The sequence below is a fragment of the Anser anser genome (genome assembly GCF_964211835.1).
Source record: "Anser anser genome assembly, chromosome: 1".
NCBI lineage: Eukaryota > Metazoa > Chordata > Aves > Anseriformes > Anatidae > Anser > Anser anser.
The window spans coordinates 148948772-148968241 of record NC_139720.1 but is presented as its reverse complement, the minus strand read 5'-3'; the positions used below and the strand labels follow the sequence as shown (position 1 = coordinate 148968241).

The 19470-nt window shown below is 36.3% G+C and overlaps 1 protein-coding gene across 6 annotated transcripts in view; it reads right to left on the bottom strand.

Annotated features, from left to right (window-relative positions):
• The window catches only part of MYO16 (myosin XVI), a 385412-nt gene that overhangs the window by 61417 nt on the left and 304525 nt on the right, over nucleotides 1-19470 (bottom strand). For all 6 annotated transcript variants that reach the window (XM_083834843.1, XM_083834844.1, XM_083834845.1 and 3 more), the window contains one exon: nucleotides 1964-2063. In XM_083834843.1, coding sequence (XP_083690969.1) covers nucleotides 1964-2063 — 100 coding nt within the window. The remainder of the gene's footprint in view (nucleotides 1-1963; nucleotides 2064-19470) is intronic.

Sequence of the window (19470 nt, the reverse complement as noted above, 5' to 3'; positions counted from 1 at the left end):
TCTCACCTACCACCCCCCCCATTCCATTTAACTTACCAACATCGCGTAAGATTACCAACATCGCCTAAACTTACCAACGTCCTTTCTGGTTTGAAGGAAAATGCATCATGTGCAACTGTAGTTTTGCACACCTGACTTCTCATGATATTAATGATATTCTGGAGTCAGAATCTCTAAAACCTGTTTGAGATCACAGGCTTCATTCTCTGCACAATGGAAGGATCATGTTTTGCAATTTCCTTCTTACATTTTTGTCTTTCAAGGTTTCAGGCTTGTTTTCAAACACCAGTCACTACACAATCACTAGTCTTGAGCTACAGAATTGCACTGATGGCCAATTGCTTTCTGGGGGGCTGTAATGCTGTTACTGGCTCCTGGGGAAATAAACTTGACAGACATCCTGCTCTGTGTTTTGTGACTGGAGCACAATATGTAATTACTGTTACATAGCTTTTGTCCAATATCAAACTTGTAGCCTCAAACAAGTTCTGAAGGTTAGTGGTACTCTCAGCTCCAGGTACTCGTAAGGTAAAATACATCTTCTAGATATTAATAACGTGTTTTTTTTACAGGGAACCTTGTGGCAAGGATGCAGAATATACTCCAGAACTGACCTAAGAAAACTGACCTAGGGAAAGCAAGTCTATTTTATGACTTTTATCTTCTTCAGGGCCTTTCTTTTTGCTCTTTACTATCGAGGGAATTCAGGTTACACAATGATATGTGTCCATTACTTACTTAAGTGACTAAAAGGCAACTTAAACAGCATTTTGACCAAAGAAAAACCTTCTTATGTGTCCAAGTACAGGTAATCATGCATATATGGGTAGGTACAATTTTTTTCCTGTTATAAGTAAAGAATCTAGGACACTGAGAAAAATTCACAGCACTAAGTCTAACACAGTCTTTGTCCTTCATCAACCTTTTCTTTTTCTTTTTTTTGCAGAAACCTTTTCCGGTCATCTTAATGCTTGGACATTGTTACATGAATTGGAAGAAATGTTAACCCCTTCCTTTAAACTAATATTCCAAAAGCCTATATGAGTGTTCTAACCACTCGTCTGTCCCTAAACTTCAGACCTGCCTCTGAAAATGGTCCAGATGCTGTCTTGTGGTATAAATTTCAGTCCTCCTAGTCTCAGAAAAGACTTGAGTGTGAAGCTCACACTGTCCAGACGAATACTCCATACATTAAGTCACAGAATGCTTCCTTTCTGTACATTAGCTTACATAATGTGAAAGGGAACAACATTTTCTTTAGAAATTGCATATGGCGAGGAAATCAGTGCTGCTAAATTACAAAGTTACACTAAGAGTACTTTCGACAAATGGAGACGTATGCATTGCAATCCTTATTCTGGTGAGGATTAACTATGGTATAAACAGGATAAGGGGAAGGGATGGGAAGCTGAGAGCTTCCTGTTCATTGGCATTTTCTGGTGGTGGTGGTGTTTGTACTTGATGTACAGTGATCCTAGTTACCTAGCTCTATCTCTGAGTCAGCATACTGCTACCTACACAGGCACTGACTAGATGGGAAGTCCTAAGCAAAAGTTTTGAGTCTGTCCTATTATGACAGTAAAGCATTTAGCATAGACTTTTACATTAAGAAAATATGCAGGTTTTTTTTGTTGTTGTTTTGTTTTCTTTCCTAATTCAGAAACAATTCAACCACTAAAATGCATACACCAGATACCTTTAAAAACCTGGATACAAATTTATAAAGTGTACACACTTAATTGAATTCCTTTTCTTCCCACAAGAAGACACTGATTTTTAACACAATGATCACAGCTACTCATATGGTAGAAAACTCAGAAAATCAGCTTGATTCTACTCCAAAGCATATATTAAATGTCAAAAGAATATACTGCTGCAAAGGATCTGGTGGCTTGCCACAATGGAAGTGACTCAGCTAGCTTGTTTAAAGAATGATATTTTAATTGCTTTGTAGATCACAAACCTGCCAGCCTTGTAATTTACACTGCTGAAGAACAAGACGACATCTCTCCTTGGCAGACAACTTCTTCTCTCCTGCTGCTGTATCAGCCAAATCTTTATACCTAGAAAAATTAACAGAAGTAGAGTTACTCTAATGTGGGACTGGTTGCCATTTTTTGCAGATACTGTGAGTTTTCCTTTGACTTTCAAATCTCTGACATACAAACTGGAAGCTTAGGATTCTGCTGCAGGTGAAGAAAACAAGGAGACCAACTGCTTTAAATCTTTCATGTTATTAGACATGACCTTGGTTAATAACAGAGTGGGATAAGTGAGGCCTAAACTCAGATTTGCTTCTTGTCAGTTCTTCTGATGCCTCACTGAAAATCAATGCAGAAAGAATGCAAAGCCTCATCAACTGATTTAACTGGTACTGAATCAGGTCACGGAAAGGAGGAAAATATTTTCTCAGTATGTGTTATATAACATATGGCTACTACGAAGTAATTCATAAGAAAGTGGCATTGCTTAAAATGTTTTCCAACAACCTGAAAATATTTTTCTTCATTTTGGAGCATTTGAATGAAATGTCTTGTAGAGAAAAAGACTTTAAGGAACTTGATCAGTTTACACCATTGGAAAGAAGATCAAGAGGAGAGTTCATTACAGCATTGGAGTACCTTCAAAGATAAAAAATGCTAGATATTAAAATGCTCTTTGATGTACAGAAGAAAAGAATCAATGTAGGAAACAAGTTATACAAAGTCAAATTACAGAAAATTTCAATTTTAACTGAGAACTTATTACAACATACTACTACTAAAGAAACTCATGAATTTACCACATCTTGATGCCACATATTATTACTATAATTTCTTGAAGGCATTTCTCAGTCTAGATATGACAAGAAGTAACGAGCTAGAATGCTTTTTCATTATAAGAAGCCAGTTTTTGAAAGGGAAAGATTTCACAAATGTGCCACTTTTGAGTAATCTCCCAATGAAACAGAGGTAAGTTTTGAAGTTTGTGTGCCAACTACATTTCCTGAGGTTTTATTTGTTTGGTTCTCTGGTGCAACACAGAAGTGCTGTCCCAGGCCCACTCACACAGACCATGGCAGGCAGACCTGCCAGGCTCCAGGGATATCAATGGTCCCAGAAGCCATAGCAACTCTGGAGCAATTTCCTCAGGCAAACCACTCTAAGGCCAAATTAAACCTATACTTCTAGTGTCCTGGAGCTACGCTGAGCTTCTGCAGTCTGGGAATGTCAACTGGTCTGGCAGCAGTCCTGCTGAAGACTCTACAGCTAAGGTTCTATGGCTAGTAAGTGAAATTTGAGAGGAATTATTTCTGCCATAGAAAATATATCTGGAAAAACAAACAAACAAACAAAACACAACCCAACAAAAATCACCATCACCACCGACAAAGCAAACAACAACAAACAGCCTGTGCCCATTTATTAAGTATTCTACTATGTTCTGTTAAATACTGTCACCTTCCAATGGAGTGTTCTGGGATTACTGGTCATTAGTCTGTCTCAATGTCCAAATTATGCCCAAGAATGGTTTGGAGGAATTCTGGTTGGAAGGGGCCAAAACTTCACCAGAAACCCTTCTGATTAGTCTAACACCCTAGACTATCAGTAGGAAACTGGGGGTCCTATTTTCTTAATAGCTCAACTATGGTCACAAAGACATTTGCTTTGTGGATCGCCATTAGGGCTGGGGCCACCTTGTTTCCATACTTGTATCAACCAGCTTTTCTTAGAAATCATGGAGAATCAGAGGTATTAGAGAGAATACAGCTGGAAAGCTTAGCAACTGCTGACTAAAATGAAGATGATTCAGCATTGACTCACAATGCATGAAGATGCAACTGTGAAAGTGGCCAGCCTGAAACTCACTCACAGTAGAAACCCAGAGAAACATACTTCATTCCTAATGCAGTGCCAAAGCAAAGTTTAAAAGGCTGAAATTCTAACTTTGGTTCAGATTTACTTTAGAACTATTCAAATCACAGGATTCAAAACAAGGATAAACAAATGTTCTTTACAATCTATATTATACAAGAAGCCAGACAAAAATGATCCTTTGATTTCCCCCAATCTTAAAAATCTTTGAAATGTCATCACATCATCCTGGAAGTCTAATCAGAGTTCAAAATTCACGTCCACCCCTTAAAACAAGCCCTATCTTAGAGAAAGAGGACAGGTTAGTGGTTGTGGTAGCAGAGAAAGAACTAACTATGGAAATTTAAATTAATTTCCCAATTGTGCCACAAACTTCCATTTTGAATATAGAAAGTTATTTTGAAAATAACCTACTTCTCCCTAAATTAGCTACTGAAAAGCTATGTTCCTAGTCTGAGTTAGCCACCTAATTCTCACAACAGACTGTGAAGACAGCTTTTTCCATCGGGTGATTTGTTCTATGCATCCTAGACATTTTTCTTAAAATGAGAAGAGATTGCCCTCTGGAGGTGCTCTTCTCTACTGACCACAGAGGGACTCTAGTCCAGACTGGAGGCCTGCATTTTGGGTGGCTGAGAGGGCTCTCGCTCTATATCTACTTGTCTGACTGACTGACTGACTTATCTGCTAAGTGGGCCTAAGAGAACTTCCTTATTTCTCCTCTCTGTCTTTTTCAAATTTGTTGGCTATCTAAGCACCTAGAATGAAAAACAAACAAACAAACAAAAAAATACTTTTAGACTTGGTATCATCATCTGCCACCTCAGATCAATCACTTTAATCTTGTATATGACTGTTTAAAGAAAAACAACACAAAATTTGTAGCTATTTTTTTCCGCCAGAATGTTTCCCTGGTTGGTTTGATTTTTAGCACAGTTCTTCAAATATCAATATTGACAGCAGGATAGTAATGGGAATGGAGAAGCAGGGATGAGCAGACTACACCTGTTGGTGGCAGCCCAAATTTGTCCTGGACAAAAGTGGCGTTGTAATCATAAGATTATTTGACTTTTTTCATAGCTAATTTTAAATGTGTTAAAGCATTTAAACTTTCTTCATTTTGTTTTTCCTTTTGGAGGTATAACCAAACATGTAATCTATGGCTTTGTGATTTTTTGTATTTTAAGCTTGCTATTACCTTCAGGAAGCATTTTGTTAAAAAGTAAGCAAAATAAAATTGATAATAAACTGAGATATAAAACAAAACATATAAAAACTTGTAATAAACAATACTATTATAAAAACACAAAAGTATTCATATTTAGTATATCGGATACTTTCTATTGTGAATGGATGCTTGTGTTGCCATATAGACACAATAATTTAATGTCCTGTTAAACTTAACACTTTCATGGTCTCAAGAATAACAAAATAACTTACTATTCATCACATTTACTGTATCATAGAAAATCATAATAAAAATACTGAATTTATGGTGCAGGCTTGTATAGATAAACTTGAGTTATGTGCAAACACTGGGGTTTGCTTCTGGGGAAATGTAATCTGTAGAGTCTTTGAAGCCTTCCCTTACCAGAGAATTCTGCTAGCAATGTAACCTTAGTTCACTCTTAGGTAAACGAACAACCCAATTAAATACCAGGCTTCTTCTCACTGACAGGTCATATATTTTCCCCACATAAAAAACACAATATATTTGTAAGGCTTTAGAGGCGATCCCGAGGAACCTAGCGAGCTACCTTGCTAAAAAAGACTTCAGTGAGGTGAAATACATTTCAGCTAAACTTCCATTGATGAATTAGTTGTGTAGACTTTATTTAGAGTCAATAGAAGATGCTATTTGGATGTCATATACTCTGTTGTAACACTGATCCTTAAAATAATTCAGATGAATTTTGCACTGTATGACCCCATTTCTTTCCACTGAGTAGAAAAATAGGGTATGTATGCTCCCGATTCCAGCATAGACATGTACTGTTAGACAAAGTGAGTCCCTTTCTTAGGGAAGTAGAGAGGCTGATAAAAAGCAAGATCTCATGGCCTAGCCAGAGCAATTTATTCACTAATGGATCCAAAACAAAATAAAAACCAGGCAGATTTAAAGGATTAAATTGACTCTATACTCCTCCGCCGCCATGTAAACACTAATGTAGTGTACATTAGGAAATGCAAAACCTCTTCACTTGCACCCTCCTTCCAGTTACAAGTTATCATCAGGGAGCTCTCCCAGTCTTCATCCTCTCTACAGGAAATCAGTGTGTGTTTACCTCACCTTCATCCTTAGCACTGTCCTCTTCCCAACCTGTTTAACACAACAGAAGAAAGCTTTTGTCTAGACAGGTTGGCACTGTGAGCATGGTCTGGCTGGAACCCTCTGGTGTCATAGAACTTGTGCTCTGACCTCTTTTCTTTCACTTCTCAATGATGCTCTTGATCATGAAGACTTCTTGATTGTTTGGACTAGACACTACTGCCAATAGCTTCAGGTAGCTTGTGAATATGGAAAACTCAGTTCTCTTGGGTCTTCAAAGATAAGAGTGTTATGTGATCATTTTCTCGCTCACTTCCCTAAGTACACAGTTGACAAGATCCAGCAGGCTGCTTTTTTTTTTTTTTTTTCTTCCTTTGTTAGAATATTCCTGAGTTCAGGTTATGGCACAGTAACCCACAGTAATACTCTTGGGCTCAGCACACTATTTGATTTACATGGAGTGTGCACAAATAGGCTGTAGAGCTGTACTCCCAGTTCTGTATACACAGCAAATCTTTAAGCATCGAAATAAACACCACACACTCAATTTCAATAGCACATCAACATGATAGAAGACACTAATGGAAAGAACATTGCAAGTACAAAGGGCAGAAAAACAAGCAGCTCCAAATCAACAGCTTACACAAACCACATCGATGTCCTTGAACTGATGCCTCAAAAATACTTTTTTTTTTTTTCTTTTCTCCTGTTTGTTTGATTTTGCTATTCTATTTCTCAGGTCTTTCTCCTGCCTAGCCAAGAAAGAACAAAGTTAGAGATATCTACTGACTGCAGTCCAATGTCCTCAGTAAGAGGATAGCTTTGAATACCATAACTCAAATCTTTCCTGAAAGCAACTCCTTCTCTCCATGTCTTTGTCTTGTTATTTCAGAAATTAAAATCACATATGGCTGGCATGCAGCTACCTTATAGCAGTGCTAAGTAATGTAGTTTTAAGTGGTAAATATCCAAACACAGCTTATGCAAAGAAAAATAGTCAGTCCTGCCAGTGTAATTCATTATGTTGCCATTTCGTTTTCTCTTTCTTTTGTTTACTACGCTTTATTCTATTTGCCAAGTTAAAATGGCATGATTCAGTAAGATCTATTCAAAAGGTAGTGAATAAAAGAAGGCAATCCAAATTAACCTGTATAATGTATTTCTGCTAAAAGAAATGTAAAAATTGTCATCACAAAGGAGTAAAAACAGGTTGCGCTGTCTTACTAAATTCTCTTTTCTTCCTTTCTAAACTTCTTCTTTTCTTCCTTTGACAACCAGTAACAGATTGATGTATTATTATGTCTGTGAAATATGTGAAAGAGATGGACTTTGTTTGCAAAACTTGTCACTATGTGCTCATAACTCAAGATCTTTAGTTTTGTTTGTTTGGATTTGGGGAGGATGGGGAGAGTGGGTTAGGCATGGCTTGTATTTGAAAAATCTATCAAGTGAGAGCTGAAATATCTAGAGGATCTATCTACTGCAGAGAGAAACATATCCTTTTCAAGGGAAGATAAGATGTCTGGAAACGTTTCAAGTGATAGAAACCTTGTAAAAACAGTCACCAGAGAAGAATTGGATGGAATTTTGATTAATGTTATGTGTATATAAAGAATACATAGTCATTCCAGTTCCCTGGGTTATATATATTTTTTTCTTTTTAATTAAAGGAATAACCTAATTATCTTTGAAATATGAGGAACAAGGGAAATTCCAGATAATTAGAAAAGGTAAAATAGAGTATTATAGTTTCCAAGAAAAGAAAAGAAAAGTGATTCTGCCAATCTCTGTGCAATATATAAAACATAAATATATTGTTATACAGCATACATATTAACACCCAAATCAGGTATTCAAAATTTGGTATAGAATAAACCCTTGACAGGCATGAAGAAAAAGATGCCTTTATAAAAACAGATTATAGCAGACAAAAAAGATTGCATTTGGGGCTTATTTGATAGAAGTATGAAAATACAATATAAGAGGACTGTAAGTTTCACCTTTATGTAAAACAACAGTTTTGGACTGAGTCTGCTTCATACAGACTTACAGAGATAATCCGTATAGGTGTGGACATGAACATACGTGCATGAGGTGCAATTTGCCTAATAGGTTTGAAATGATGAATAAGTATATATGGCAATGAACCAAAACCTTACAGTACCTGCATACCATGGTATTAGGTTTTACAATATCTTAATTGATATCAAGCAATGAAGGATTAAATGGCTAGACCTACAGACCAATTAGAATTAAGAGAGAAAATAAAATTAAAGTCATTTTGGAAAAACCGCAAGCAGTTTTGCTGGGTTAACTTGACAGATATTTGCTGAGAGAAAGAAACTTGAAAAGCAATCATGCTGAGAGCCATCTTACAGCAAACTGCCAGGTATGATAGCTTCATGACAGTGCTTTTATACATGCCACTAGAACCCAGAAACTTTTCAACTGCTGAAATATTCTGATTTTTTACTCCAACATTTTAAATTTAATTTCTTACATAAAGGCACAGGGGCACGAATAGCATGCTTTAACATGTCTATGGAAAAAAAAGGAAAATAGAGTGACATAAATGGTATGTAACTGAGATAAAACAGCAAAATTAAGGACCAAGAAACACAAGCAGAAAGACTCAGAAAATCCCCAGGGCATAATTTTACACTGACCTGCATCAGCCCTACATGGAGCTCAGTACAGACTTTTGAGGGAGGGTCTGGGCTATGAAATCCACTGAATCAGAATAAACTTGCACAGGAAGTGGTTGTTTAGGATATTTTAATTTAGACTGAATAAAATATAAAATAAATCTCTCATATAAAGAAACCAGTTTGTGATGGGTGATAGACAAGTGACTTGCAAGGATTTTTTCCTTTCCTAAATTTTATGGGTTTTGCATTAGGTTTTGTCATCCTCAATCTTTTCTAGATGTGTGAACTGCAATTTCTGGAGAGAAGAAATAACGAAGACCCACGTATCTTAATCCTGGAATATTTATTCATATACTTCATGTAATTAAGCAGGGGCTTCCTCATCTCAGACAATGTGGCAGCAGAATAATAAATAGAATATAAATTATAGTTCAACTCTTGGGATTAGTGGATTCAGCTATGCAAATAAAAAAATGAATTCACGACATCTGCTAAAGATTTGCATTACAATACTTCTGCATTATCTTACTTAAAGCTGACACTCCCATTCCACCTACATAAAGCAATGTAAAAACGTATTAATTTAAGAAATTTGCAAAAATTAAATCAAAAATACACTTGCATCAAACAGATAATCATCTATATTACACAAACACATGCCTCTAACTCTGTAAATGTTTACGTTTCCCTCTAGGCCTTCTCCATAGCTAATTTCCTCTTCATGTTTGGGCACTCCACAAGCACACACACACAGCAGTGAAATGTTTCCCTGTACATGAAATATAAGGACTGAAGAACAAATTCAACTTTATCAAACTGATAATTTGATTCTCTATTATACATAGCGGTTATAGGACTGCTGTATAATGAAACTAGTTTACTTTCACAGACATAGCCATGTGAAAACAAGGCATCAAAAACAGATGTCCTGAAAAACTTAAAGGTACATAATCACAGAAAATCAAAAGGTACACTTTTTTTTAAAAAAAAAAAAAAAACCAGACCAGAATATAGGAATGCTAGGAGTGGGAGTCTAAAGGTGACTGAACAGATGGGTAAATTTCTGTCCTTTCCTACCGCAGGGAAAAAATTTGTCCTGTGAATCTGAGTCACATCTCACTACTCAGGATATAAACAATTAGAAGATGACTTAATGCATCCCTTTCTTTAAGATCACAACCCTATGAGACAAAGATTTTGGTGATATCATAATATCGTGCACCTGGTCTCCAGGAAATTTGCAGAACTGGGCATCACCAGCAGGCCAGCTTTGAGTAAGTCAAGATAGAAAGTCTCCTGTCTCAGGTTTTGGAAGCTTAGAAGCAGATGCCTGAAAAACTGCAAACAGGTTGTGTAAAGCAAAGTGAATTGTGGCATAGACTTTTTCTGAAAAATGCACAAGGCCTTTTCAGAAAGGCAATGTGATTCTGAGTTGAAACACTGCAGACAAAATGGGCTTAACTCTTTCCCACCTGGTCTCCTGTTACTAGAGGGGCTGCTACGACGGCTCTTTGACTGCCAGGAAAGCACTCCCCAGCTTATTGCAAAGTATATTGAGATAGAAGCAGAAAGCAAAGCCAAAGTGAAATGGAAAACCCTGATACTAAAGGGAAAGAGGATTTAAATTGATGTTCCATACAGATGATTCTTTATTTCTTCTTTGCTTTTCCTTTTCACTCTGCTGTTCAACAAAAGAACTCACCCAAGGAATGGAAACACACAGAATCCTTCCCAGATGTCTCTCTCACTGGTAACTCAGAGAAGGTGCACTGGGATTATGAGGAAGGTTTTCAGGACCTTATTAAACCATACAGGCAAAATAGCTTCTCTGGAAGATCATCCCTACCTCTACTCTCTTCAGTGGGAGTTTCCATTGTACCCTCTGAACCCCACAAGTAGTATCACTCTGAGTAACAGTGATTCTTCAGTCTCTCAAGTGTGTAATTGTTAGACAAACTGTACTGTTGAAAAATCAACATTTTTTCAAGATATGCAAAGGCTGCCCCCTTGGGCTGCTGTATCAATACCGGAGCAGATTCTGATCTCATTTACTGTGGAGTACAGCAGGGCTAATTCTGCAATCAATGATATTAAATTAATGCAACACCGGTGTAAGAAAAGAGGAAAAAAAAAAGGCAAAAAAAAAAAAAAAAGGCACAAAGTAAGATCCAGTGATTAAGCCATGTAAAAGGTTTTTACATGCATGCTTGCATGGGATTTTGTGTTTGCTCTCAGATGTCTCCAGTATAAGCTGCCTACTATTATTCAGTCTGACTAGGAAATGTAGCTTCAGGACGTCTCATTACAGGTTCTTCTGCTGAAGATTAAATGGTTGTAAAGAATATCAGGATGCGGATAAGGAGAAAAAGGGTGCCATGAATGTCTGAGTTGAGTGGAAAGAATTTAACAGCTGCAGAACCAAAGAAAGAAAAAACAGCAGGAGGGTCACAGTGGCTTTTGAGTGTGGGGAAGCTGGACTGCATTTATACAAGCTTTATGAGCAGACAAAGAAGCAGTCAAAAACTACTGATTATATTTTTCTAGGCACCGAAAGCACACAGTTATATTTAATTAATCAATGAATACACAGAAATTATTTTAAAGCTATAAAATTAATCTATCCATGTGACAATTTGCACTGTAATTAGATAACTCAAACTTCCTGCATAGTGGCATTAGCATAAACTAATGTGTAGCGTACTTACTTATTTAAAATGTTTATTTTAAAGATAGCCTGTTTGTATTAATTTAATAGATTTATTATTTTAATAGGCATTTCCTTAAAAGGTTTTCAATGTATAAGGATTAGTGAAGGGATTAGTGGTTGATAATATTTTCTTTTAACAGGTTTATTTCTATGGCAGGCATTTAACTGAAGTTCTTACTACCATATGTAAATCTCTGTCCATTATCTTTGTCATTAGGTGCTGTCAGCAAATTGTGAAGTACTCAAGAGCTATTTGGGTTGAAACATCAAGGTTCTGAAATCAGTTAATGTTATTAGCTGTTTGTTATGGGCACGCAGACATCAAGCAGCCTGTTGGGGTATATATTAAGAACTTTCAATATTCATATTTATACACAACTATAATTTTACCTATTTTTATAATTCAGACTTTTAGATGGAACCAGTACTGTGGTATTTTAGTATTCTGTGGGAACATTTTCCCATGCTTAGAAACAGCATGAGCCTTTAAATTCACAGATGTAAATATAATACAGATATCATAGAGTAACAGGGCTATTTGGTGATTTAATAAATGTTTAGTTAACCCTGAGGGAAGAGAAATGTCAAATTCAGATAGTGGAAGCTGAGTGTCAGTCCAGAGGTACCAAGGGTGGCATGTAATTCTGGAAATGAAGTAAATATTTTAAAGTTTCACAGATATTTCCTTATGTCAAAATAAAGAAAATGACTGAAACTGCTGAAAAAGTTCAATCAGAAATACATTTGTGGGTGTCCCATATATTAATTGTTGCATAAGAAAATTAACCTAACTAGGAAAAAAAAAAAAAAGATGGAAAAGAGAAAGGTGGAAAAACCCTTCACATAGTCATTGTAGTGGAGGAAGAACAACACCTTGAGGTTCTCTTTGAAACAACCTGAAAACCAGGACATTGCTCTATTGCACAAAACAATAAACTCCATGTAGGAAGTTCCACTAAGATTTATACATTCAATACTAAATTTAATACAAACAAGAGTGGAAGCTCATTCAGATTGGACACATTCAGAAGCTAGGAACTGCCAACCATAAAACTGACCATGCCACCTTTATTTCCTCATATCTGTGTGTTTTATTACTGAGTTACATCCCACTACTCAAGGGACCCCTTTTCGTGATGATCCTACAGAACTCTAAGTACATGACAAACATGAATAATTCAACTGACTTCAGTGGAATGACACAACTGTTTACATCCACTTATGATTGCTTTAGAAAAATGAGGGCTGCATTATAAAGCTTAGAAGATACCCAGCAAACAATGCTGATATTTATTTTTACCTTCTAAATACAGGAGAAACCTAGATGTCCAATTTACCACTGAAAATTCCAGTCAATGTTTTCTCTTATACTCATTTGTACATTGTTAATGAGCCCCCAAAACACTAGCAGCTTTATCATTCTCACAGTCCAACTCTGTGACATGCAGCATAAGCACTGATTCTTGGCATGTACAATACTGCTTATTCTGTGGCCTGGAGAACTGATGGTACTATGGTGTAACTTCAAAAGCTACTTCTACTTCAAATCCACAATGTTCTCAGTTTTTTGTTGGAGCCTGTTAAAATTTGAAGCCTGTAAAATTTTTTGTTGGAGCCATAGACAAGACCTCAACTGACCATATGAAATACCTGAAAAAAATGGATAAATCTAAAATAAGTCAGTTGAATCATATCCTCGAAGTGTACATTTTTCTCTATACACTATAAATTAAGTACAGGCTAACTGGTTGTGTCCCTATAGGCATCTGAAGATATCTGATGTTATATAATTTATTTCTTGTCTTCTGAGTATTAAAAGGGAACAACAGAGAAAACAACGCTAAACAGCTGCAAAGAAACACCCCTAAATGAGGTAAACCAGAATATTCTATTAACCTTTAGTATATTATTAACATATGGAGATTTTTAGTTTATTCATAATATGATAGATACTATCCATGCACTACCACATTGTATTAGTAAAATTCAAATGGTCTATAGCCTTTAAGACTATATATAGTCCTAGATAGATAGTCATGTAGATAAACTATAGAAACACCTACTTACATCTATCTAGGCAACTCCCTAGGTGATATACACCAATTCTAATATATGTGGATTGCCAGGGAGATCATCAGTGCACTCTGGGTTCTGGTCAAAGTTTACAGCATAATCAATCCCCTATATTAGCAGGCTTTAACATGGGATTAGTAATTTAAAGTAATTCTGAGACTGCCATAAATTATTCCAAACTGGACCCCATTATCAGAAAGGTGGGCAAAAACCGCAAAGATTATACACTCCATTGCCCCCAGTCAAGTGCAGTTAGAAGCACAGTTCACCTGAAGTTAGGTTTGAGGACAAGGAGTGCTAATATTGTGAGCAAAATAAAAATAATTAACAAACAAATAAATAAATAAATACCCTTACTTTGGAATGCCATTGGTGTTAAGGTTCCAATGTTATCCATTTCTTTGTGGATATGTGCTTTTGAAAGCCCAAGGCCAAAGTTTGTTTCTGACATTTAGGAAACCAAACTTTTTTTTTTATCTTTTTTTTTAAAAAAACAACCCTCAGCATTAATAAAATGAGTCTCCTTCAAAAGACCTCCATATTTTTTAACACTTTTACACAATTATTAAGGCAACTTCCTTATAGAATTTGGTGATTACTGACACTGCTAACAAGATAGTATTTTTAAAAATCATAGTTTTAAACTTTATGAATTTGCATTAAAAGTGTTCTCAAAATGATGACTTCAAAATACTTCATTTACTCACCTTTTGTTGCATTTTAAAAGAAAGACAAACAAAAATGATTGTCCTATTTATTATACTGGTCAAAAATATCACTTCCAGTTTCATGTCTGAAGCAACAAACGATGCAATGGTGAGATTGCCATTTGGAATAAATTGGTAGCATTGCATCTACTTTAATTCAATATTGCTTTTTAACAGCAGTAAGACTATATCTTGTACTCATTGCAAGAATTTAAGGTATTATAGTGCATATCAATGCACTACTCTATGAGAAAACTGATGATATTATTGTATAGCAGACAATAAAGCTAAAAGGGCCAGTCAGTGTGATGACCTACCACTTTGCAATCTACTCAGTACATCATTCACGCTAAAGCTCTGCCTAACTTGCTCATGAGACTCTGAAATGCTTTGATGCAGTTCCGTAATTCACTACTGATATATTATAAAATATTATAACTTCCCTGCTCTCAAGGGGACAAAAAGAAAGAGAGGAAATACAGAGAAAGAACTGAACACCAAAAAGCTTCTGAACAAAGAGAGTTCAGATATGCAATGATGAGTCCTACAATAAATACACAGTCACAAACAACAAATCTGTGCAATACAGCATCAGCTAATAGTACAAATTTGATTAAAAACTTAAAATAGCATAATGGCTTTGTGCCAGCTTCAGAAGGACAGACTTTACTAGATAAAGCAATGATATTACTATGAACATAAACTTTCCAAGGAAAAATGTACTTCTTCAGAATGATCTCCCAGCAAAGCCAACTATCTGGATGACTTAGTAACCCTTAAGTGCTCTGCAGCCATTTTTGATCTTCTACTGAAGTCCGCTATTAGAGCATTTTGGTATCAATGAATGTCGTCCTGAGTAGAACTGCAGATTTCAGGATCTGCAGTTAAGTGTAACTTCTAAGAACTTCATACTGAAATCAGAGGAAAACCTGTAAATAGAACAGGCTTCAAAAACACTATTTTTTTTACCCTCACTGCTATTATTACCAAAAGAATCTATTATCATTGTGTTCTTTATGTTCATTCCTAATATTTCCTACTGAGAAAATAGGAAATCTTTAAAAAGGTGGTCCTTTTTTTAAAGTTACTTTAAAACAAAACAAAACAAAAATTAGAATGCTAACTCTTTTTAATGTTCTATTTTCAAGACATTAAAATCTTTAAGATTTTTTTATTATTTTAACTGACTTCATGTGGCTTACATATTATAATTTAGATATTTAACGTATTCTGTACATAGAGAATAAGATTAGCCAATGAAAAGAAGAAGGAGGAGAAATAAGATAAGAGGAAGATGAGGAAAAGGAAGTAGGAGGAGGAAGAGGAAGGTCTAATATTGTGCCTTCCAATCTTCACAGGATTCTGTCTTATCCACAAAAACAACTGTTTATAATCTAAGCTACTTGACTGCATGACTATAGGTACAACTGAAGAATAGATTAATTCAATTTAAGCCATTTTAATGAGAGAACTGGAAATGGTGAATCATACCATTCTAGAGATTTATCTCTTCTTGCAATAATACTCTCACAGATGTCTTTACATATAGCCTATACACTCTCTTTGACATGAAATTTTCTGCTTTTCCTTGAGCATCAGTTGAGGGCAGAATGGGAGTTCCATGATGGAAAAGACAAGACTGAATTGAAGTGTTAAATCCAGAAAAGACAGTCTGGAAACTAGAGAGACAGTCATGAAATTTCAAGAAACGCTCAAAAAGTGCTGAAATAAGGACAAGGGACATCATACTAGTAGACAATTATTTGGTCCTTCTGAACAACAAGTTTTTTTTTTTTTGTCATAGAAATCCTGCAGTACTCATCAGTTATTAAGTGAAAGGCTGGAAGTAATACCTGTTCACATAATCCACAGAGATTATCCTGGGGTCCAACAGCCCTGAAGATGTGTTGCAAACAGGCAGGGAAGGCTAACATAGATGTCTTATTTCAGGACCTGTGCAAGGACCTTGCAGTCTCCACTGCTAAGCAGGGTTCCAGATGCAAGACCTATGTGTGACACATGTACCTCAATCTCTAAGGCAGAAGATAGTTCATAAACTTTTCATCAACCCAGGATACAAAAGCACAGGCAGGGCAAAGCACTGGGTACAGTTCAGAAACTTACTGAACCTCATTAAAGAAGAAGAAAAGAGGAAAAAATAATTTTAATTTCTAATCCAATTTACATTAATGGTAGACAAAGTCGTTTGAAGAGGATGGTACCAAAATAAAACTGTTCAGAATGAATAAAACAGAGCACCTTACTGCCTCTTTTTTACCTGACCATGCCTGAACAGCTGTATTATACTTCACTGAGCAAGAAATATAAGCTCAGCTCATTACTCAGGATGGGTCCTTGATCACTATCATTATTTTTAAAAATTTATATTCTAAATGGCTTTTACATGTCTTCTTTGAGCACCAAGTGAGGTGAATGACACAAAAGTCAGCCAGGATCCATTTTATTAATTGATGCAAAGAGATTAAGTCCTAGATATTAAATGTGTACAACCAGGCTCTGTCTGTGCCCCACAGAATTTCTGAGCCTTATTGTTCTACACTGATAGTAGAACATATAAAAGGCAACTCTTTTTTTTTTTTTTTTTTTTGCCACTGAACAAAATATTAAAAACAAAAAATTACTGTGTTCCTACTAAAGTCCCTACTGGCTATCTTGGGTAGAATTAACCTCACTTTAAATCAGATATCAAAATGCTAAATGCTGGAAAGAAACAGCCATCTGCAGACAGTCATTCCTCTGACTTGGATGCTTGTGCCAGGTGGTGCTGTACTGCTCTTTGGCAGTACTTATTTCTCCTTGTTGACTACATAAGGGGTGGCATACACCTTAGACCTACCTGTTTAATTTTGACACAGAGGACAGAAGAGGACAGAAGAATGCCTTCTATCTCTGAATTATGATCCCTTTTGATAGTTGTGTGGGAATTTGAAAAAAAAACACATTAGAGCACTGAGGAAGCTGTGTGAACAGTTCCTACTTCTATCATTATTTTATTATATTCTTTCTTCCAGGAAAAGTATATTTGAGAATATTTTACCTATGCACATAATTTGGCTGCTAATTGGAAATTCTGAACTCTTTACAACACTGCATCTTTAAAAGTAATTTCAAAATCTAGAGTATTAAGAACAGAATCTTAAGATATTAATGCAAAAGATAAGGGCAAAGTTTTCCAAGAGTTCAAAATGCATGTTATCCAAGGCTTTTTATTTTAAAGATAAGGTAAAGACTGATTTCTGACTCTCTACTCAAAGAGCACTAGAAAACTGAGCCAACACTGCAGGCAAATTCAGCAGAAACACTGCAGCTGGAGTTGGCAAATCCTCTAAAATAACATATATCATTTTATGATTATATTGGTGCTGCCAGTTTTTACAGTATTTAATAGCATCTGACCTTATTAATTCCCATTTTTATTATATATTCATTGACAGTAACTGTCACAGCTCCCACTTAAGAACCAGAATTTCCACAAGATTTCCTTCTGATCAACGCACCTTGGTGATTGAGGGGTTCACCTAGCAGCTGTCAACTTTTACTTTGATAATACATAAGGAGAACTGGTAAAACCAAGAAGAAGAGCAATAGAAATAATGATCAAGCGTTGTAGCCCAGGAAGAAGTGCTCTTGCAGAATATGACCTTTCCTTAGCTACTATCTTTCTTTAGCCATCTCACAGTTCAAGTGTGACTCTTAAATATATGCTAGAGACCAGTCATATTAATCCCTAATGAGACATTAATAGAAATTTATTCAAATTCATCAGATTAAGAAAGCAATGGTACTGTCTGCATTACTGATGGACTATCCAGTTTTTCTGATATTCTACCCCTTCACCACAAAGACTGCTAGTTCAAACATTGTCTTTTTATTAGCAAAAAAAAAAAATAATAGATTTTTAAATTTGTCATTGATTACTTTTTTTAAACTCTGACCACACTATTGATAATAAGGAAGACCCTAAAAGTAAATGGATAAAAACTGCAAGGAAGGTGGGGAAGGGTAGCAATTCATTATCATCTGGGAATTCAGGCTGGGATCCGGGCCACAAATCCTCTTTGATTTTATACAGTGCCTTCAAACCTACCATTAATATCCTTTACTTCTCAGGCCAGGTAAGCCCAGGAGAACTGCATAGTACATTCAGCTCTAGAAAAACAAGATTTCCTCACATCACTAACATAAAACACTTTGCAGCTGAGCTAAGCCATGCTGTTGAACCACAGAGACACATTCACTGAAACTCAGCCCATCAAAAGGATGTCAAGACAGAAACTTGAATGTGAAACTCTTATAGTTACAGGTAAACCCCTCACAGGCACCGATCTGGGGACACATTTTCCTACTTGTTTTTCTTTGGTTAAAATCATTCTTGGATTGGTAGTTCCTAGGGTTATATTTATTAACTGTATTAGGACAATGGGCCCTCTTGTGTTTTACATTTGTAGGCCCAGTTTCCACCCACTTGAGGCCACACAATCAAATTGCTAGTTAACATGACTCAAATGGGGAGGAAGCCCTCTCCTTCAAAAGATAAAATCTGCAATGAAAATCAAGAGTCCTTACTACTGTTCAGTATTTACAAACAAGGACACAGAACAGAATGACAGAATAAAGCAAAAATTATTTAAATTTCCATTTCTTATAAAGCATTCAAGGAAAAATTAAGGTATAGGCCAATTTCACCACGCACAGGTGCATCCATCACTGAATTAAGAGAAGCATCCCTATTTCTTCTTTCTCCCTCTGTGTTATTCTTTTTCCTTCTGTGTTTCTGTCCCCAGAGTAATGGAAGTAATTCCTTTGCCTCTTTGGGCAAGCCATGGAGAGACTAAACCGTTTCAGATAGGATCAACATGTCTGCGAAACATGTGACAGTAGCCTTGAGGAGGAGTTGGGAGTGTTGCTTGATGAAAAACTCAATGTGAGCCAGCAATGTGTGCCTGCAACTCAGAAAGCCAACCGTGTCCCGGGCTGCATCAAAAGAATTGTGACCAGCAGGTGGAAGGAGGTGATTCTCCTCCTCTACTCTGCTCTTGTGAGACCTCACCTGTAAAGCTGCATTCAGCTCTGGTGCCCCCAGTATAAGGACATGGACCTGTTGCAGTGAGTCCAGAGCAGGGCCACAAGAATGATCAAAGGGCTGGAGCACCTCTCCTATGGAGACAAGCTGAGAGAGTTGGGGTTGTTC